The 22,891-nt window shown below is 36.3% G+C and overlaps 1 protein-coding gene across 3 annotated transcripts in view; it reads left to right on the forward strand.

The window, feature by feature from the left end:
• The window catches only part of slc17a9b (solute carrier family 17 member 9b), a 31,922-nt gene extending 16,415 nt beyond the window's left edge, over positions 1-15,507 (forward strand). For all 3 annotated transcript variants that reach the window (XM_069883857.1, XM_069883855.1, XM_069883856.1), the window contains exons 5-14: positions 1,542-1,641; positions 3,949-4,079; positions 4,203-4,299; positions 7,378-7,474; positions 9,257-9,344; positions 12,002-12,036; positions 12,132-12,247; positions 12,567-12,622; positions 13,458-13,487; positions 15,184-15,507. In XM_069883857.1, coding sequence (XP_069739958.1) covers positions 1,542-1,641; positions 3,949-4,079; positions 4,203-4,299; positions 7,378-7,474; positions 9,257-9,344; positions 12,002-12,036; positions 12,132-12,247; positions 12,567-12,622; positions 13,458-13,487; positions 15,184-15,326 — 893 coding nt within the window. In that variant the 3' untranslated portion in view covers positions 15,327-15,507. The remainder of the gene's footprint in view (positions 1-1,541; positions 1,642-3,948; positions 4,080-4,202; positions 4,300-7,377; positions 7,475-9,256; positions 9,345-12,001; positions 12,037-12,131; positions 12,248-12,566; positions 12,623-13,457; positions 13,488-15,183) is intronic.
• Positions 15,508-22,891: the final 7,384 nt, after the last annotated feature.

Consider the following 22,891-nt stretch of genomic DNA (forward strand, 5'->3'; position numbering starts at 1 on the left):
AAACTTGTCTGCATTTAATTCCACCAGCCATTTTTCAGTCCATTTTTCCAGCTGGTCCAGATCCCTGTGCAAGCTTTGAAAACCTTCTTTGCTGTCTACAAAGCCTCCAATTTTAGTGTCATCTGCAAACTTGCTGATCCAATTAACCACATTATCATCCAGATCATTGATATAGATGAAAAACAACAATGGACCCAGCACTGATCTCTGAGGCACACCACTAGTCATAGGTCTCCTGAGAAGCAGGAGACCTAGCTAGCTTCTCCCATCCAGTCATTGTCAAATCCAATTCACTACTTCACCATGAATACCTAACGTCTGAATGTTCCTGACTAACCTCCCATGTTGGACCTTGTCAAAGGCCTTACTAAAGTCCATATAGACAACATCCATAGCTTTTCCTTCATCAACTTTCCTGGTAACCTGCTCGAAAATCTCTATAACATTGGATAAACATGACCCATCACTGCTAAAGCCATGTTGACTATCCCTAATCAATTTCTGGCTATACAAATAATTGGAAATCCGATCGCTTAGAACACCTTTCAATAATTTGCCTACTACTGATAACAGGTTCACTGGTCTATAATTTCTAGGGTTGCTTTTGGAGCCTTTTTTAAAAACAGAACAACGTAAGCTAGCATCACACCCGTGGCTAAGGATATTTTAAATACTTCTGCCAGAGTCCCTGCAATTTCTGCACGAGCCTCCCTCAAGGTCCGAGGGAATATCTTGTCAGGCCCTGGGAATTTATCCATCCTTATTTGCTTAAAGACAGCAAGCCTTTAATTTGTGTAGGATTCATGACCTCCCTTACTTCCCATGACTCTGTGCCTGTTTCCTGAGTGAATACTAAAGCAAAAAAAAAATCAAAAATCTTGTGCCAGACCCAAGACATATTATTGGTCTATCAATGAACTCTGGCAGATTAATCAAGCATGGTTTTCTTTTCCTTTCTCTGTGCTGACCTAGACCAATATTACTTTTTTTTATTGTATCTGTTCTGAAAAGGTGTCCTATTATTGTATTATAGATTCCCTACTACTGACATCAGACATTGGACTTGCAGATTAATATTTCCCTGCTTTCTCTCTTCTTCCTTTCTTAAAGAGTAGGGTCACATTTGCAATCCTCTAATCCGCAGGAACAATTCCAGACTCTATGGAATTTTGGAAGATGATACCCAAAGTCCCCATTATCTTTCTGGCCATCTCTGGGATTTCAATCATCAGGTCATTGGGAATTTTTGGTTTCAAGTTCATTAACTTCTCTAGTATTATTTTTTGATAAATACTTATTTATTTCAGTTTATCCTTCCTGCAAGGCTCTTAGTTGTTGAATATTTCTAATAATTTTGGTGTATTCTGTGACAGCGAAAATAAGTAAATGTTAATTCTCTTTTTGTAATATCCATTATAAATTCCTAATCTCTATGGAAGATTAAATTTGCCTTTGTTACTCTATTCTTTTTTTATATATGCTTGTAGAAGCTCTAAAAGTTGCAATTGCAATGATTAGAACTTTTTTTGTGACTATTCTAGGTGTATTTTATCCATCGCTAACAAGTTTATTCTCCAATAAAGTGCGAGAAAGTGATCGAGCGTTTACTTCCAGTACTGTTTGCACTGGTGCTCATGTCGGGTAAGTTAATGGCAAGAAGTTGAGATCAAGGTAAAAATACCCACTTGTATTAATGGGTGACAGTACTCTGGGTATTTCCAGAAAATGAGAGCACAAGTCAAAAAATTTTCACTAACATTTGGAAAAATAACAAGTGCTGTGTATTAAACATTTACTTGAAATTAACCATATAAACCATATAACCATTTACGGAGCGGAAACAGGCCATGTTGGCCTTTCAAGTCCACACCGGTTCACTGATTTTGTGCGCCCTCTTCAGGCATTGGTGATTTTAAGTGTAGTGTATCTTTGAGAATTTTAACATCTATCCATAGGTACTCTGTACTTTGCTCTGGCATTTTTTTTAGAACGTAGAACATTATACCACAGAGCAGACCCTTTAGCTTACCATGTTGTGCTGACTTGCGCTAACTTATCCACCACAAGCTAATCCTTCCCTATCATACACCTGCAATCCTCTATTTTACTTACATCTATGTACCTATCTAAGCCTCTTTTAAATGCTTCTATTATAGCAACATTCATCACCACTACCGACAGTGCCTTCCAGGCACCCATCACTCACTGTGTTTAAAAAAAAAAAATAGTTAACACTGAAATCTCCCGTAAACTTTCCTTCACTTCTCCTCTGTTGTTGCCCCAGGAGAAGGGTGCTGGCTGTTCACCGTATGCCCCTCGTAATCCTATATACTTCTATTGTCACCTCTCATCCTTCACTGCTCCAAAGAGTAAAGCCTTTGTCTTGGCTTCTAACTTTTTATTGGCAAACTTGTGTGTGTGTCCATAATTATTCTTTTTTGCATTATGTTTAGCTTATTTTTTTATGCATGTTCCAGGAATGTAACACTTGAGTTTCGTTGAATCTAGTTTTCAGAAATTTCCTACGGGCTAGAAGTTTTTTTAAATTGCTTAGCCCTACCTTGACTTCACACATCATATCAGCACCATGATACTGTAATCTTATGCGTATTAGCAGTCTCACCTAGGCAAACTATATTGCTGTGGAAAACTAAATGTCACACTGAATTTATTCTGATAGTAAAGTTGGTTTTTCTGGCACTAGATTAATGCACAAGTTGGTCAAAGTTTTTAATTCATTGGGCATCCTCAGGTAAATAATGGAGCTGCACACCCAGGAATACACTCCTGTCAGATTCTGTTTACTTCTGTCCATGTGCCTTTGTTTATTCTATGGATTTTAATTTCATAATTTTCCTTCTTTGGAATATAGCAATTTATTTATAAGAGACATGTATATGTGCGCACACACACACACACACACACACACACACACACACACACACACACACACACACACACACACACACACACACACACACACACACACACACACACTTTGGTAATAATTCATTCAGAATATTTTTCAGGATGTTTGTGGAATGGTTTAATCTTAATTGAATCAGTGCAATTGGGTCTTTTATATATATATCTAATGAATGTCCTTGTCCTGAGTTTAATGCCTTATCCAAGGGATGCGACCTCTGTCAGTGCGGCATGGTTTGTACTGCACTTTGAATAACAGCCAAGATCACTTGGTGAAACTATTCAGTGCAGAAGTTGAGTGAGGATGTGAGGAGATATCCAACAGATGTCGACCCTTTTCCCTCATCACATGCAGATTTGACTGTTCCAGTGCTATTGCAACTGGCTTTTCATCTTTCATAAACAAACTCATCCAAAACCTGTTTCCTAACTTATTCCAAGTCTTACACATCCATCACATTTGTATTCACTGACCAATTTTGTCTCTCATTTTACCAGTCTAAATTCATTCTCTTGCTTAAATCAATTCATGGGTTTGTTTCTCTCCCACTTTATTTCTGTAACCTCCTTAAGCCGTACAAGCTTCTGAGAATTCTTTATTCCTCCAATTCTGGTCTCTTGGTCAGATGGCACTTCCCTCTCCTCTGTACCATCAGCTCAGCCTTTAACCATGGAGTCTCACATGTCTTAGTGTCTCCTGTAATACAGAAAATGTTTGATTTTTTATGCTTGAGGAATGTTTTAACAACCTTAAAGGCACTATAAAAATGCAGGTCATAGTAATTTCAGTACCACATTGAATTGCATGAAAACTGTATTTTACATTGAAGTGCAAGAATTGGAAAATAAATCTGTGAAAATAACACAATTTTGGTAATTATTCACAAAGTATCATTGAGTTGCTGCATTGCATGGTCTATTTAATGGGATATAGTCTGCGACAATAGAACTGATCTTTGTATATGGTCTATGATTGATTGTTAATGCATTGGAATGCAGACTAAAACATTTTTATTTTGACAGAATATTATTAATTGGAGCTGTAGGATCAGAGTTATTGCAGAGATATGGCTGGGAAAGTGTTTTCTACTTCTCTGGTCTCCCCTCCATATTGTGGGCCTATTGCATGTGGCGATATTTCCTTAAATCAGAAGGTAAGCAAACATTCATTATTTATGAAAGCTCTCTTTCTAATGATCTCTTCAGTGAGATTTGATATTCCTTTATCCAATTATATTTATATCTTTATGACATTGGTAACAATTTATGTCACATAGACCAGATAATATCTTTGGAAAGTTTGGGCAACTGTCTAGTGAATTCAAAGAATGATAAAGTTCCATGGAGAAAATTGTTTCGAAGTGCTTCTGTCTGGTAAGTAACTGCAGTATTTCTTTCTAGAAGGATTAAGAAAGAAAGAGAGAGAGAGAATCTTGTGTTGTTTGTTCATTGCTCGAGAACACCAGGAGTTTTCTCCTACTCTTCAAGTAGTGTCATAGGAACTCTGCCCACCTAAAAGGCTGAATGGTGTTAAAACCTTGATTCAACACATCCTCTGCAACAGATCACTTCAGAGAGTCAGCATTTCTGCCTTGACTGAAGTATTAAAGAAGATTGTGTGCTGTTGCAATTTTCTCATGTCAAGTTTTAACCTACCCTATAACTTGTGCAACAAGTTTATACATATTGATTGTCATATTATCTGCCTATGGATATTTTGTCGAAATAAATCTGGCAAGTTAAATAAGATATGGACACATTAATTTTCCTGCTATGAAGTGACAAGATTATGTTGGGAAGTGCTCCAAAGGTGAGTAGTATTGTTATTTTTTAATTGCAGTAACTTGCAAATGCAGCATAAAATCTGCATTTATTAATGTGGGGAAATATACATGGTAGAAAAATTTACCTTCTCTACTTGCTTTTGAGAACTATACTTTGATTAAATGTAACATTTATAATCAGTACATTGTGGCAGAGTGCAAAACACACTAGGGAAGTTTGAAATCAAAATAGAAAATGATGGAAATAGCTTGTCGATCATTCAACATCTAGAGAGAAATTCAAATCAATGATCTTGAGCAATGGGTTTTCAAACTTTTTCTTTCCACTCACTTAAATAATCCTTATGCCATTGGTGCTCTGTGATTAGTAAGGGATTAGTTAAAGTGGTACGTAAGTGGGGGGGAAAGAAAGGTTGAGACCCACTGCTCTAGACCTGATTGTTACTGAAATATTTTTGCTTTGGGGAAAAATTGTCATTGGCCCATTTCCTTCGGAGTTGTGGAAACCGTGCGCGAAACGAGTCAATTAAGTACAGTGGTTTTCAACCTTTTTCTTTCCACTGACATACCACCTTAAGAAATCACAGAGAACCTATGACATAGGGATTACTTAAAGTGGTTATGAGTGGAAAGAAAAAGGTTGAGAACCACTGATCCAAAAGTAAGTCTAGTAGGTTGAAATAGTGATCTACCAATTCATGCCACAGGGGAATAATTAGAAAGGGCATAAAATCTAACCATTATCAAGCACCATGGAGTCTGAAAGATCATTTACAAAGAATCTAGATTAAAGTTGCAGTATGGAGTATTGAATTAACAGTGATATCGTGATGTTAATTTTGTTTGTAGGTGTACCAATGTGGGAGATGGGCTAACCTGCGTTAACTTTATATTGGCTGCTAGTTTTTCTTTCTGTGCACACCTGACTTATAGTGAATTGGTGACCAATGATCACGTTTATCGCTGGTGAACAGAAGTGAACAACTGCTGAGTGTGAATGCTGATTAGTTGTCATTTATGAAACCTATTAAGTTTACAGTCTGGTCACCTGGCTACAGAAAAGATGTCATAAGGTGAGTAAGAGCACAGAAAGGATTCACGGGAATGTTACTGAGAATGACAGGCTGGAATTTTAAGAAGAGGCTGGATAGGCTGTGAGTTTCATCCCAGGAGCATGAAGCTGAGGGAGCCCTAAAAGAGGTTTATAAAATCACAAGGGGCATAATGTAGGTAATTGTAGACTTTCCCTGGGACCTGAGAAATCCGAACCTAAAGAGGACATATTTAAAGTGTAAACGCACTGAAATGCTAGAGGAATTCAGCTGGTCTCACTGCTTCCACAGGAGGTCAAGATATACTGTACAACCGACATTTCAAGCCTGAGCCCTTCCTAAAGGTATGAGTAAAAAGTAGACAGGTGCCTGGATTAAATGACTGGGGAGAAGGAAAGAAAGAGCAAGGGGAGGAGCACTGATCCACAGACCAAACTGCTAATTGGGCATAGACAGGAGGAAGGAGGGCAAGGGTGAGAATTGATCGGGGGAGAGAGTGGCTCTGTGAACCACAGCATCTACAGACTTACATGCTTCACAACCTAGATTTAAGGTGAGAGGGATCTGAGATGCTCCTTTTCACCCAGAGTGGTGGCTTTATGGCATGTGCTGGCAGAGAAAATGGCGGGGATGGCGACCATTTTAACATTAAAAGACAGACAGGCAGGTATGTGGATAGGAACTTAGTTGGCATAGACAACTTGTGCCAAATGGCCTGTTTCCATGCTGTAAAATTCTGTGACCAAAGGTCTAAATTATACTGTGGATAGTACGCTATACATACTGTAATAACCTTCATACCTTCTAACCCAGGCTACTAATTAATCTAGTTGTGTTATCAGTAGCTTCCTTCCCAAGACTTCAATAAGTTGATTGTGAGTGTGCTGTCTTGATTTCCATACATGAAAAAGTACTTGAAGTTCAATCAGGCTCTACTGAATAATAGATCCTATGTGTTAATCTATCAAATCCAATTTTTAATTCCCCCAAAGAAGCCTCTGTGCAAGTTTCCCTTATTGCCTAAGATGGTCCGGTAAATTGTGAGAAAATATCTATATGCATGAAATTTTCAATCCCTGATCAGTTAACCTCCAAGGATAATGTAGTCAGGTAACAGTTTATTATCTCAAATCTTTCTTGTAATCATGCAATGCTTCTCAACCAGATGTTTGTCCATCTCCAACAAAGTAATCAGTGGTCTCTTCCACATCTCTAGAATTTTGTTTCTCACATGTCCGCATTATGCTTTGACTTGAAGCTCTCTGCTCGTTACACATGTAGGGTCTTTACTTTGTTACCTCTTTAATTACTTCAAACTTGACTTTTCCCCCCAATTGGAATTTAAACAAGTTGGTTTAATGTTTAATATCGCTAATGTCGAACAAGTCTTTGCTATGTTTAAATGGAAATCATTCTTTTCTTATCTATTCTTACTGGAAATACTCTGCTGTTACTACATTGTCTGGAGAGATTCCTTAATATGCTTAATGAAATCCTTTTTACTGAGTATCAGTTGTCACCACACTCTTGGTTGTGTTCCACTTCATTGGTGCTACTTTTCATTATTTGTATTACAATATGTAATTCTTTTGATTTTTTGTTTTCTCCTTTCACAGGGCCGTCATTATTGCCCACGTTTGCTTGGGTGGAACTTTCTTCTGCCTTTTGTCGTGGATGCCAACCTTCTTTCATGATTTGTTTCCTGAGTCCAAGGTGTGTTGAGTCTAAGGGTGGCACCGTTGCTGTGACAGATAGCGCATCGTTAATACAGTGACCCGGTTTCGAATCAGTGCTGTCTGTAAGGAGCTTGTACATTCTCCCCGTATCTGCATGTGTTTTCTCCAGGTGCTCTGGTTTCCTCCCACCCTTCAAAACATACCGGGTTCAGAGGTTAATTGGAGTATTTGGGTAGCACGTGTTTGTGGGCTGGAAGGGCTTGTTATCGTGCTGTGTCTCTAATTTAAAATTAAAATAAATTAACCTGTGAATCGTAATCCAATATTTTTTACAATGTGGATTGATTTAGTTGTGGTTATTTTAGCAAATGCTGTGCTTCTTTCTATTCGTTGGTATGTAGAAACTGTGAATCCAAGACATGATGATGAGATGTGAATTATATTCATTGGCGTTTAGAAGGGTGGGATATGGGTGGAAATCTCATAGAAACATAAAATTATGAAATGAATAGATTAAATAAAAGCAGGGAAGTTGTTTCTGCTGGCAGGTGAGACTAGAATGAAGTAACAATCTCAAAATTTAGGTGAATAGATTTAATTCATAGATGAGGAGGAATTGCTCTGTCCAGTGAATCAATGCTTCATTGAATGTATTTGAAATGCAGATAGGTTTTTTTTAAGATTAGGGGAATTAGAGGTTGTGGGGAATGGGTGGGTAAATGGTGCTGAGTCCACAGCCAGATCATGAAGGAGCAGGTGGCATGGCCTACTCCTTGTGAATCTACATCATGATTAGTTGCTCCATGGAAAAGGTAAAGCTCTGGGGGATTATACGTCGGTTGCTTCTGAGCATTGGTTTACCATAGTTTTAGTGGTGAGGTGTAGAGCTCGTCGAAAGAACCAAAGACTTGTTGATCCAAACCAAGGCTTTTATTAGCAAAAGACCGGAGCTCTTCACAGGTGGCCGACCAGTCCGGAATGATCCGACCTGGCTAGGGACACAACCCTTTAAGGCCCAAACAATAGGTGTGGCTTAGCTCTCAGCCAATCGCTGTAAGCACAGTCTAGATACAGTAACTATATACACTATGTACATTGGTGATAGATCTGTACTATCACATGAGGATTTGTCTCAGTTGGAGAATATTCCATGGTTTGCAGAGAATGATGGGGAAAACAGGGGCAAAATAGAAAGGCCACAATTAATACACGCACAATCTCATAATTTAACAATTCTAATCTTGACTGCATCATTCAAGTCCAAGACAAATTTGCATATTATTTTTAATTTTTTTTGATGAATTGATAGATTTTTGGATATTAAGGGAAAAAGACCAGTCATTATATTATGTAATAATGGAATGGGCACAAGGAAACAAACAACCTACTCTCTTATAAATCAAATTTAAATCTCCTGTCTGATCTAATTCTATATGGCTGTTAATGCATTGATTGTGAGAATGCAAATGTTACCTGTGGTGTACATTTGTTTTCAAAAATGGTTTCTAGTGCTGGAAAATTATCCTTCACTGAGCTCTTTCAACTTCAAACTCTCATTGAGAATATGCCTGACATTGGTCAACTTTTTAAATCCAGAGAGGATCATTAATTTTATCTAGTTTGTCTTCTACCTTTTTTAATAATTGATAAAGCTCATATATGAAGAGTTTAGCTGTTGAATCAACTGGAGATTTTATTTTGATTAGTATCCTGGGTGTTCAAATACTATATCGAAGGCTCCAGCTAAAATTCGTCAGTTTAATTTGAAGAATGAAAGAAGTTTAACTACTAAGAGCTGTCTTCCTCTTCTCTCTTTCAGGGTTGGATTTCCAATTCAGTCCCATGGGCTGTTGCTGTTCCTTTCTCATTACTTGGTGGCTCACTGACCGATTATCTGATCAGACGTGGTGAGAAACTAACTCACGTTGACACATGATACGATATGTCAATATACGATAGTATAAATCAAATATTAGATGGTAGAGAGTGATCTTCCAATATAAAAATATAGGCCTTGGGCCTAACTTTAAATTAATGGATTTAAATCAACAGCTTGCTGACCGGTTCAGTCATTTTTTGCAATTACCAGTGGGTAATATACCACCAGAAGCAGAGATAGGGTGGTGTAACACTGTTACAGTGCCATTGATCTTGACCAGGGTTCGAATCTCACGCTGTCTGTAAGGAGTTTGCACGTCCTTTGCATGTCTGCATAAGTTTTCTTCAGGTGTTCCAATTTCCTCCCATCATTTAAAACTTTCCGAGGGTTGTAGGTCAATTGGAAATAATTGGGCAACACGGGCTCTTAGGCCGAAAAGACCTGTTACTGTGCTGGATGTCTAAATTTTTAAAAAAATTAAATTCCCTCTACAGATCTACGACTATAGTACAATGGATTAAAATAGTTTTCCTTCCACCTGTGAGTAAATTTCCCAGCACACAGCCCTGCTGCATTTGCATTTCCAACCTGAACCTGACAGCTATCCTTTAACTCTTTCCACATTCCTAGTCCTCTCAGACACACCATCACAATAGTTAAAAAAAATGAGGTCCACTGCAGATAATGTAGCAGAACAATTTACACTCTTTAAATTCCTGAAACATCTCAAGCCATTTGACAAGAGGGAACAATTTGACACACAAGGAGGATTGCAAAATTCCACCTCTATTATCCTAAGTGAAAAATTCCTTTTACATCTCCAAAATTATTAATGGTGCATTTTAATGAAATGTAAACATTTTAAAATTACTCTAAAATACAAACTTAAGAAGCAAAACTTAATAAGCAAATATGTTACTTATTCTGAGGAATAGCACAGATTCATTCCAACTTGTCAAAAAAATATGGCTTCCCATTTATAAAATATATGTTCCGGGATATTTTCTCCCAATTTGTCTAATTCTATCTTAGTCCAGTCCGGTTTTTCTCCTCCCTGATAAAAATCTGATAAGTACCTTAACTACGCTGCCCTGTGTAATTTTTGAAGTTTGGTAGCTGTAGGGCCCCCCCCCCCCCCCACGACTTTGTTTGTAACTCCATTTCATTTATCTAGGGATGAAAAATTGGTGCAATACAACATTCACCAGTACTACATCACACTTAAATTATGGAAAAGAATACACCTGGAAGAAAAAAGATAAATGATCAAATACTGAAAATGTTATCAACACAAAACACATTAAATCCCTTTACAATAGATCATTTATTTTTCAAGGAATGGGATAGAAGATTTCATTTTGGGAAATAATTTATTAACATTTGAGCAATTAAAAGATAAATATGGAATAACACAAGGTACAATGTTTACATATTACCAGTTGAAAACTTATTTAAAACATAAACTGGGAAATAGCTTGAGATTACCAGAAAGTAGCAGCTATGAATATTTAATCACAGACACAATGAGAGTTTAAAAAATTATTGTCAACGTATACATCAAATTGCAATGTAAGGAAGAGGATGAAATAAAGTATAAACCGAAACAAAGTTGGGAAAAAGATTTAAACATAGAGATAAAGAATGAAACCTGGGAGGAGTTATGTTTTGGAACAGTGAGAAACATGATAAATACTAGATTACGTATGATACAATATAACTGGCTACATAGATTATATATAACTCCTCAGAAATTAAAAGAGTGGTACCCAACAGCATCGGAGAGATGCTTTCGCTGTAAACAAGAGACTGGAACAACATTACATGTAATTTGGACATGTTCAAAAGTAAAAACTTTCTGGGAAGATCTAAACCTAATATTAAACAAAATCACAAAAAATAATATACCAAAAGATCCAAAAAAAATTTTGTTAAATAATATAAGAGACAAAAAATTAGGACTAAAATTAGACAGAGCCCAAATAAGATTTATTATGAAAGCGCTTGCAGTAGCAAAAAAAAGTATTATGACAACCTGGAAAATGGAAACAAGCCTTAAAATACAACAGTGGTATACTGAAATGAACAAGTGTATTCCACTAGAAAAAAAATCACATACAATCTGAAAGACAAGTGTACATTATTCGAACAAATTTGGGAACCATACATAAAATTTGTTAGAGAATGCCGACCACAGACCTCCATCTCTTCTCTTAAATATGTGAAAGTGGATGATACAACTTCTTTGCTTTTTGTTATTTCTTTGCTTTATTATTTATTTGGTTTGGAAGGGGGTAGGGAGGGGGAGAGGGTTAAGGGGGGGGAAGAGAAAATATTAGTGATGATCATTTGTGAATGTTGTTATTGATACGATTCATAATGCAAGAAATTTTTAAAAATTTTAAAAATATGGCTTCCATCATTATCTACATTTGCAAATGTTGAAATTGTTTGTGGCAAAATGTTCTTTTCCCAAGTACATTGGGCGATTTAGATATACATCAGTAAAAGTGTAATTCTGCAAGTACAAAAATAAAACTGATGCATGAAATCAAAATAATTTATTCCTTTACTGAAGTTCGCTAAACAATTACTTTGTTCTATCAAAATATTTGTGTGGGTGAGAAATCTGTACAATGGCTTGTCCATACTAATGATAATAATATTTCTTTTTATTGAATATTTCAGGGTTTGATACTGCTAAAGTGCGCAAGTTAATGCAGGTATAAGAGCTGAAAACCTTTTATATAAGGCGTTTTGCAAAGAATTCAGCTGCATAAGAAAAAAAGGAGTCAATACAAATCTTTGTTTTGTACAGGTGATTGCCATGGGATTATCCAGTATTTTTATCAAATTATTGAGTTACTCGGGCAATTCTTACCAAGCCTTATTGTTTCTGACAGCTGGTTTAGGACTTCAGACCTTCAGCCACAGGTAAACTGAGATTTATTGTTAAATTTGCAGATCTTGACTGTTTTTTTTTCCATTTCCAATATTTGTATAGCGGTTTTAGGCACAATAAGGTTGTGCAAACCGCACATTGTTATCTTTGACTGATCAACTTGTACTCATTGAAAAATTAAACTTTTCAGTTGTCCTTCAGTAAGAAATACTAAATCAATCTATGAAATTGCATATATGGCCTTGCAAGTTGTATTTATCGGAACTGTTTTAATGTTGCACAGAACTAATGGAAATCCAGAAAAAAATGAATGTGCAAAAAGTTTAAAATACTTACTGTTTGTTTCAATAGTGGCGTTTCTGTAAATGTTCAAGATTTAGCCCCATCGTGTGCTGGATCACTATTTGGTAAGGAGCAAGTAGAAATATATTTTTCTTTACAGTTAAAATAAACTTTTTATTAGGCCATAGTTGGCAGAAATATTAGAGCTAAGATAGGACTTATCAACAAATGATAAGATACATAATCTTGAATATTTTATTAGTATAGGTTTGTGCATTTATTTTCAAGATCAGTGCTACATGCTGGGAGTAGTTAGGTGGATTGCTCAATTAGCCATTGCTGTAAGAGAATTGCTTTGTTTGTTTAGACACCTGCCACAATTCCAAACTCTGAACTCATATGGGAAATAGTTTGTGTTACTTTACATTCAACCGCACTCACAAAGTGTGGTTAACCAGTACCCTGCACCTCTTTCTTCAGAGCTAATGCATAAGTTTGATTGCCTGCAACTGGTAGGGGAGCCTATCATAACATTATCCACTTATGACATTAAAGCACCATATAAAAGGTGTTTATATAAGGCCCTTCACAGGGGAGAGAGAGAGAGAGCGCAAACAAGACTAAAAAGGCATTCAACATCTTTATGACTTCACTAATTGGATTTGATTCCAGGCTTTTGGCTCTAAAACTTGTGTCCATCTTACACATTTCAATCATCCAGTTTACTCTTCTGCAATATGTTAATTTTTTTTTTTGAAAACACATACCAAATGGTTATAATAACTGATGTAAAACGTGGCTTCTATCCTTATCTCCACTGTACACTATAAATTTCTATTGTTGAATGAGAAAATGTATATAAAATGTTTAGTTACTTCGTGAACCTTTGATAATTGCATTTATTGAAAAGTGAACACAAGATGTATGAATTTTTATCTTTTTCATTTTCCGATTACTTAGGTATTATGAATACCGGGGGAGCATTGTTTGGTTTGTATGGATTTTATTTTGTAATTGGCTTGGCACCTCATGTTTCAAATGTACACAATGTTTATATTTAAGTTGCTAACAAAAATATATTCAGATAAGAGCTGTATTATGTATTATCTTGATTCACTTTTCACAATAGTTTTGGAATCTGAACTGCAGCCAACTATAAGACCAAGGAGATGAATTAGGCCCTTTAAATCTGCTCTGCTGTTCATATCATGGCTGGTATTTTTCCTTTCAACCCCATTCTCCTGCCTTCTTATAATCTTTCACTCCTTTACTAATCAAGAACTTATCAGATGAGCATGGTTTTGTCCATTCTCTGATTGATTACATAGAATCTACAAGGCTGAAAGGAATTCACCCCAATGTGCTGTTTTCATATGACAGTTTCTATCCACACCAAGTTCTGGTGCTAATTACTTCCATCTTGCCATTATATCCCTCTGTATCATGAATAGTGTGGTCCAACTTTTTAAAAAACAATAGTCATATTGAAGAACTTCAAGGTTTACAAGGTCACTAAAAAAAATTTATAAACACCTCCTAATTGTCATCATATGGATGAGCCCATCGTAGCTATGAATCCTTTATCTGGGCTCGTCCACAAATAGATGGATACCTAGAATTAGTTTTCATACAAAGTATGACTTATTTTGACCACTGGCAATTTAAAATACAGTTAATAGAAAAAAATACAAAAATGATCATTTCTGGGCTGTTTTGTGCTCCTCTGGAATATTTACCTGACAGTTTTCACCAAAAGTTGTAGCCTGGCGCAATTTCTGCGGGATGTATCACGTGATAGATTTGATTCCGTGAAATGTTTAACCATTGGAGGCGAGACCATTGGACGTGTTCAGCAGGTCAAGTACTATTTGAGAAGAGAGAAAAGCAGAATTCATGTTTCAAATGGAGTTCTTTTCAATAAAAATGATTTCATATTTGCCTGTTTGTTCCGGAATCACAAGCCACAGTTGTTATGCTCAGAGTAAAAGCCTCGTTTTCTTTTCACCTCACATAACATAACTTTTAAAATTTTTTATTATGTATTCCATAGGAGAGAAGGACAGAATAAACCGGGAGGGCCATAAACTTTGCATAGTCCCAAAGCCACTATAGCAGAACAATACCCACCCCACCTCACTGACAAAAGGCAAAGGAGGAAAAACCCAACACCCAACCCCAACCCACCAATTTTCCCCTGCAACCGCTGCAACCGTGTCTGCCTGTCCCGCATCGGACTTGTCAGCCACAAACGAGCCTGCAGCTGACGTGGACTTTTTACCCCCTCCATAAATCTTCGTCCGCGAAGCCAAGCCAAAGAAAGAAGAGTTGCTCTAGAGGTTGTGACTATGGAGGGTTGTGGAGACTAGTTGCTGCAACTATTTAAAAAGGTGGACAGTTTTTCTATTGGAAACATCGGAAAATTGAGGGCTGTGAGAAACTGGCAAGGTGAGGAGTAGGAGCCAGAGGTAGATCAGTTGGGTGTCATTGAATGAAGAAGCATGCTTGATGGTCTCATCCTGCTTCTATTTGTTGACAATGAGTAGTACATTTGTTTGCATTTTAAAAATCACAACCCATTGATGTAAAGATTGCAGAGCAGTTGAACAGAATCTTTTATTGAGTAGGGCTACTTGACATTGCTACCACTGGACCCCAGGAATATTAATTTTACTTTCCTTCATTGTAGGAGTTGCCTTTGTGTACCTTACAAGTTACCTCATAGAGACATCAGGATCGTGGGCATCTGTTTTCAACTTCATGAGCATAATCAATACTTTTGGCCTTTTGGTCTTTCTCTTCTTTGGTCAGGCAACACGAGTAGACATTTAAACCAATGACTAAATGCTGAAGAGTGACTCACAAATGATCTTCCAGATCAAGGAAAGAAAGTGCTCTTAAATGTTATTTTTCTGATTTTTTTTTAAACTGAAAAAAGGACGTTAATTTTAATGACGTGTATCTTTAGAATCAACGTTCAAATAAAAAAATATTTAACTTTATCAGCCATTCATTAACTGAATACTGAGTGGATTCTTTTCAGTTTGCATATTTAATTTAATATCAGTAACTAATATCAGATCAAGAGTTGTTACATAACAGATATACATTTAACATTCCAGTCTAAAATACATGGTTCATCTTTTTATGGTTTGCTTAGTTCCACAGCTCAGACCAAATTTCTAAACCCAGTCTCTGAAGTCCGATTGTGTTGTTTATTTTCATTAAAAGCATCCACCTTGTTGCATATCTTTATGCAATCCTATTACAAATCTGTATATTGGGTTGTTTATTGGTTATGATGAATGGCTTAAACTAAGCTGCGTTCAATTATCCAGCCAAATTTTTACTGGCGTTTACATGTAATATATTTACACTGCCAACCTGCACGCCATTTCTTCCCTCCCTTCCCTCTTACCCACCCAGCCGTCCCTCCTCCCCCTCATTGCTGTTGTCCCCTGTTGTTCGGGTTCATGTGGGTACCACAGGTTAAGAACCAGACCAAGTTGAGGTACAAAGCACACTTTTATTTCGGGGATGTAAACGGAATAACAGGGTCAATATGCTAGGCAAACCTCTACACAATAAAGCAAGGGGTACACTTCAGATAACGAGGGAGGAACTGGCAGAAGACTGAACACCGACATGAACATACACATTCAACAGTCAGGATCAAGGTGATACTACATGCCCCCACCCCTTGAACTGTACGGACACGGCTCTTGCTACCTGACCTCGGGACACCCCAACCTAGTGCTTACATGCCACGGGGAGTCCAAAGAGGCAGATCAAAGGGGCACATGGTCCTTTATAGTTCTGCAGGCAGTACTAGGGGGGGGGGGGGGGGGTGCAATCACTCGGGGCAGGCTGGGCCCTGTTGGCTGCTGTGGCCAATGGCTCAAAGTCATTCAGGGGGTTTGCCCGAGGTAATTCACTTGGGCCAATTGGGTGAAGGTCAGGACTGAGTCTGAGCAGGCTGCCTGGACTGCAGCGCCTGATGATTTAGGTGGGCCAATTGCAAGGGTCACCTTGATGGCTTGTGGTAAGCCTTTGACCTTGATTGGCAGGTAGTGTATCCTCCAAACAGGAGTCCAGCAGCGTGGTAGATGCTGCCTCTCCATTATATCCCCTCTCTCCTTTCTCCACCTCTCATCTCTTGCCCTTGCTACCCCTCTCTCATCCCGCACCCCCCCCCACCTCCTGCCAGCATCTTCCATACCGTGATGAAGGGCTCAAACCTGAAACATTGGGTCTATTTTTACCTTTGCTACATAAAGGACACTGTTTGACCTGCTGAGCTTCTCCAGCATTTTGTGTTTTTACTTCAGCATCAGTTATGTGATCAGTTAAAGCAATGTTTTTTTTAAAAGTCCTTATTTTGGTCTTAACTATTGTCAGTAACAGATGCAATCATTGGGAGGTTGAAATTTTTAAACACTTATTTAATCACTACATAAAATCACGTAATTTATATCTGCAACTGCTTTCATAAAGGTTTCGATATTCAGAATCTGAAATTTAATATTTAATTTAACAATAGTTTTCAACTTTGTTGCATTGTAATTATAAGGTTCTTAAATATTGGTTCTAAAGTCAGGAGTACGTAAAATTCAAAAAGAAAATCTCTGGACAAAGTTGAAAAGTTTTGAACAATGTTTATTTTCTACATAATGGCAATAAAGTTTGAATATTTTTGCTCTGTACAACCCCTGCTTTATATTGGTGTGTATTAAAATGTATAGGTATTGAAAATTTGTTATTTATCTTTGCTAGTTCATTCAGAAGTGAATAGCTATTATTTGTTGATATGGAATATGTTTTACTTTTTAAATCTACTGATGAGATAAATATTAATATTGGTAAAAATGTTACAAATCAATGGGGAAGTACATATTATCTTATTATAAACCACTGCTTGAAGAGTGAATGGATTAACCACTCACATAGAATGATGTCTACCCTATTATGTATATGAGAATGCTAGGGTACTTGCCTTAGTCACATAGATATCAAACATTTAGAAGCCACCTGAAACAATTTCACAGGACACCTATTCTCACTCATCTCCGCTATAGCCTTGTGTCATCAAATTTTCACAGATCAACGAAGGATTGATTTCACTTCTTGTTTTAAAGCTTCTTCATGCATTCATGTTCCCATTTTCATTTTTCTTCAAAGCTTTAATCTTTAATTCTTATTATGCTAATAATCCCTTTTTCAAATCTGTAAGATCTTTTTGAAATGGGAAGGATTCAGAAGTTGCTGAATATTTTGTCTGGATTGAGTTTATTTGCAATGACTCAACTATTTATCCTCCTTAACTTTCTTTTCATCCTCTGCCTGAACCGGTAAAATAAAATCTTTGTGGCTGCTCTCAGAGTTCTCTTACTTCATTCTGAATTTAACTTATTTCTTTCATTTAATTTTCTCAAAATCTACACCTCGGATATCTGCACCAAACACCGGTGGGCAAACAGATTTTCACTAGCTTGTACCGAACTACCACCTCATTTCCAATTTACAAAGAGGCTTATAATGCCACTGAGTCAGAAAGGATTGGTATAAAGGGAAATATAAATTTTTAGAATTTTAAATTTATCTATCTAAATGTTAGACAACCAACTACCTTGTGACATCAAGGTGAAAAGAATTGTTAACATTGATGTTGAACAACATACACTGAACAATAATTTTTTTTCAAAGGTTTGCTTCCTGGGTTTTAAAAAAAAAATGGGCATTATGACAGACAACTTCAAGCTGAACACAAAGATAATTAATTGCATAATGATGCTGACACATTGCATTAGTTCAGCTGACCTCAAAGTATTTTGCCGCTGATTTTCATTTGTACTCAGGATTCGATGCCCCTCATGTCGGTGTCCAACAATAGTTGGCCAGCATTGATAGATTCCAGTTGCCCTGATATTGCTTTTCCATGGTCGCAGTGCCCTGGTGAAACCTTTCACCATGTTCATCACTGACTGCACCAAGATCACCAGGGAAGACGTCCAAGTGCAAATGCAGGGAATTATATTTTTTTTCAGCCAATTCTTATTATGCTCCGTAATGTGCCATCCCAACATAAACTTCAGCCCCCATAATGCAGGGACAATCAGCTGCTTTCCTGAAGGTATTGCTGCGAGACTAAAAATATAGAAGCTCATACAATCAGATTTAAGTTATGAAAAATAAAGGTTGTGTTAATTAAAGTAACCAAAAAGCCATAGGACTTTGTAAAACACAGTTGCAAGAGTTGTTCAGTTACTGGACTGGTCAATTGACTCCACTGGTCAGTTCAAATCCCAGCATAACGGCTGGAGAATTTAAATCAGGACAAGAGAAAGGCATATTAGTGAATGGTAACATCAAATATCCTTGAAAGGACCATTTGGCTTATTAACACTCATTAGTGAGGGAAATCTACCATCCTTTCCTGGCCTAAACAAGGTAGTGGAAGCCGATGGCTTCCAAACAATTGTAGATCATTTAATTAGAATACTGTTCTTCCCAGCACCAGTAATGACTTGCAATGCACCATCACTGACTCCAATAGACTGAAGTTGAACAAACTGATAGGCTTTTATTCGCTATAGAATGAAGGCACGTCCATGCTGCTCAACTGTCCTGAATGTTGGAGAGGGCTGTGGAACAGTCACCTTTATTCAGGAGTCTGTGGGAGGAGCCAATGGGTGTGCCCAAACAGATAAATATATGCATACAGTGGATTACCACAACTTTGTTTGGTGAACACTTGTAAAAAGTTCTAAAAATGTTTCCAGCTTCATTTGGTACAATTTTAGGGGAGAGAATCAAGGTAATCGTCTTCTCTAATAAACCAGATCAGGTTACTAATTAAATCAGTTCTATTGTCAGGAGGGAATTATGTTTGCCCTCTAACATAATAAATCCAGACATTAATATTGTGCTCCACACAGAGAATCCAGACTGCCACACTTCCAATTAAATCATTACACTTCAATGTTCCCCTAGCTATAATCATCTTGAAATTAACTCAATAATAATTATGGAAAAGCATGTCTTTCAGTGATTATTTTAAAGACCTGCATTTCTCTTCTCTAATGATTGCAATTTGGAGCAAAAATTAATATTTATAATCGAGCATTTGATAACATTACAGAGAGTAACAAAATTAAAAAATAAACCAATGTTGCAGTTTTGTTACGAGCCCTGAGGGCCCCAAAACCCAGCAGCAATAGATATTCAACAAGACTAATGGTTACTTAAACAGAAGTTGCTTTTAATTATCTTTAAACATGAAAACACTTTAACTTATCACTATTAACTTAAACCTAACTTAACCCCCTTCTAATTCTAAGAGCATGTGTATGTAATGTGTGTGTAAGTTTAGAAAAGTTCTTTGATTCACAGTACAATCTCACATCTCATTCCTCCAGGTTCACTGGTTCCAGACAATTCTTATATTGGACACAGAATTTAACATTTATGAAGTTCATCAGCCTTTGGTGCTTGAAAGGTAAATAGTTACCGCTCAGGAAAGTTCTTGGTTTTCAGAGAGATTTGTTGTTCCTGGACCCCATTTGTAATCCCTTTTGATCAGCCACGTCAGTGTCTTGCTGAAGAAACTTGCCCCATCAAGGTTTTCCAGATGATAACCTCTTTCTTTCAGGTCACCACAGAGTTCCTTTTTGTTTCCCTTATTTCAAATGAAACATTGGGCAGCCAGTCCTCTCCTCTTGCATGAAACACAAGGGCTTTGACTAGGCTGAACTAAGCACTCACAACCCGTCTTCCAAATGGGGTTTCCACAAGCTTGCCAGCTTGTCCTGTTCCAGTCCCAGCTGTTGCTGCTGACTGTAGAACTGCAGAAATAAATTCTCTCTGTCTCTCTGAGAAAAGCCTCTTTTTCTCTCTCTGCTTGCAAAACCACATGATCCTCTTAGAACAGCAAGCAGCACTTAGATAGCCTGCTGGTCCGACAAGTTCTTTCATCTGTTCCTTTTCAAAACCGCAATCCGTTAGTGAAGTCCTTAAAGTTTTTGGAAAGGCTCTCAGAGACAGCATATCTAGCTTGAGTATTTTAAATGAGATCCGTTTAAATGTTTGTATGTGACCTACACTAAAAAAAGCCACACTTTATCTCCCCAAATCATATCTATATAGAATACAAACATTTCTGTCACAGTTTATTGATCAAAGATACAACTTTGAATGACAAAAATGATTGGAATGGGAAATATGCATTCTGATTGTGGGATCTGATCATCTTTTTTTTATAACTTTATTTATTCGTTCATCAAAGTTATTACATACAATAAGAAAAATACATATTGTGAATGATCATTTTTTTTCCTTTGTAAATAAAAAAAAGAGAAAAAAAAGAAAAGAACCCCCCCCCCTCCCCTCTCTCAGCCAGGAAAGAAAAAAGAAAACCAAAATATATTTACTAAAATCTAATCAAGATAAATCTAAATGTAAATATTCTAAATATAAAGACCACTTATTAAGAAAAAAAATTATCATGTAAAACATATGTAATTTTTTTCCATGACCAAACAAGTTTTCATCTCATTAAGCCATCTATTAATATCAATCACATTAGCATTTTTCCATGTACTTGCTATACATTTTTTCGCTACAGATAAAGCTAAATATACAAAAGCAATCTGAAATCTATTTAATCCCAAATCTTTCAAAGGCTTCAACTTACCCAACAAAAATATTGTTGGATCTAAAAGTATTTTAATCTTATACAAATGTTCCAAAAACAATTGAATTGCTTTCCAAAAAGATTGTATATGTACACATAACCAAAAAGCATGAAAAAAAAGTTCCAATCGAATTACCGCACCTAAAACAAGAATCTGATTCACTAAAACCATATTTCTTTAACTTTTCCGGTGTTAAATACAATTGATGTAAAAAAATTATAATTAACCAATGCATAACGAACATTTATCAATCTAGTAACACAATCATGACAAATATCTAACCAGTCATCCTCAGAAAAAGTAAAGTTAATAAGCTTTTCCCATTTAATCTTAGATCTATTCCATCCCTTTTTTTCCATACTTCCCTGTAATATTTGGTACATCAATGAAATGTATCCCTTCTTTGGTGCAGTCACAAGAAAATATTCAAATTTAGTCAAATCAGGTAAAATCATGTTTCTACCAAATATTTGTTTTTCCAGGCATCGGTTGATAATAAACAAATAAAGAATTCTCATTAATACAAAAATCTTCCCTCATTTGATTAAAAGATAAAAATTGACCTTCTTTCAAACAATCCCACAAGTTTTTTATACCTTTAGATTTCCAATGTAATAAGCATTGATTATATATTGAAAAAAGAATAAGTTGGTTATTATATAATGGTGTTAAAGTCAGTAATTTACCCTTAGAACCTATCATTCTATTTTTCCTCATCCATAACTTCATTAAATGTTTTAATATAGGCACATTATATTGTTGTAATAAATTTAAATTCCACCGAAACAAAAATTGATGTGTTTCAAATTCAGAAATATTTGCCATCTCAATTTTAGCCCAACTAGGGGGGCGTTCCAAGTCCATTAATAAACTAATAAATTTAAATTGAGCTGCCTCATAATAATTTTGAAAATGTGGTAAGCATAATCCCCCAATGCATATTTCCAGGTTAGCTTATTCAAAGATACTCTCGGAAATTTACCCTTCCATAAAAATTCCCTAACCATTTTATTTAAATCTCTAAAAAAATCTTATTAAGTAAGCACGGAATTGATTGAAACAAATATTGTATACATGGAAAAATATTCATTTTAATTATATTTACTCTTCCAATTAAATTTATAGGAAGATCCTTCCGCTTAATCAAATCTGCTTTAATCTTATTCGTTAATGGTACATAATTTAATTTATATAAAGATTGATAATCAACATCCACTGCAATATGTCTTCTTCTCCTAATACTGGTAATTTCAACACCGATAAAAAAGAGTCAATCGAACCATCCTCCTGTTTGTCCTCAGAAGTATATAATTTCCTATAAAATGAATAAAACTCATCATTAATCTCATGAGGTTTGTAAGTAATAGTCAAATTCCGTCTAACTGCATTAATAACCCTTGATACCTGTTCTTTCTTTAACTGCCATGCAAGTACCTTATGTGCTTTCTCACCCCATTTGTAATACTGTTGTTTAGATCTATTAATCAAACATTCAAATTGATAAGATTGCAATGTATTATATTTCAATTTCAATCTAGACAACTCTATCTTCTGATTTTCTGTCACATCTCTCTGAAATTCCTTTTCTAATTGATCAATCTGTTTCTCTAATTCAACACTCTTGGTCAAATAGTTCTTTTTAACCTTAGAAGTATAACTAATTATTTGACCTCTCAAGTAAGCTTTCATAGCATCCCACAATATAAA

The sequence above is a fragment of the Narcine bancroftii genome, chromosome 6 (assembly GCF_036971445.1).
Source record: "Narcine bancroftii isolate sNarBan1 chromosome 6, sNarBan1.hap1, whole genome shotgun sequence".
In the NCBI taxonomy this organism is placed as follows: Eukaryota; Metazoa; Chordata; class Chondrichthyes; order Torpediniformes; family Narcinidae; genus Narcine; species Narcine bancroftii.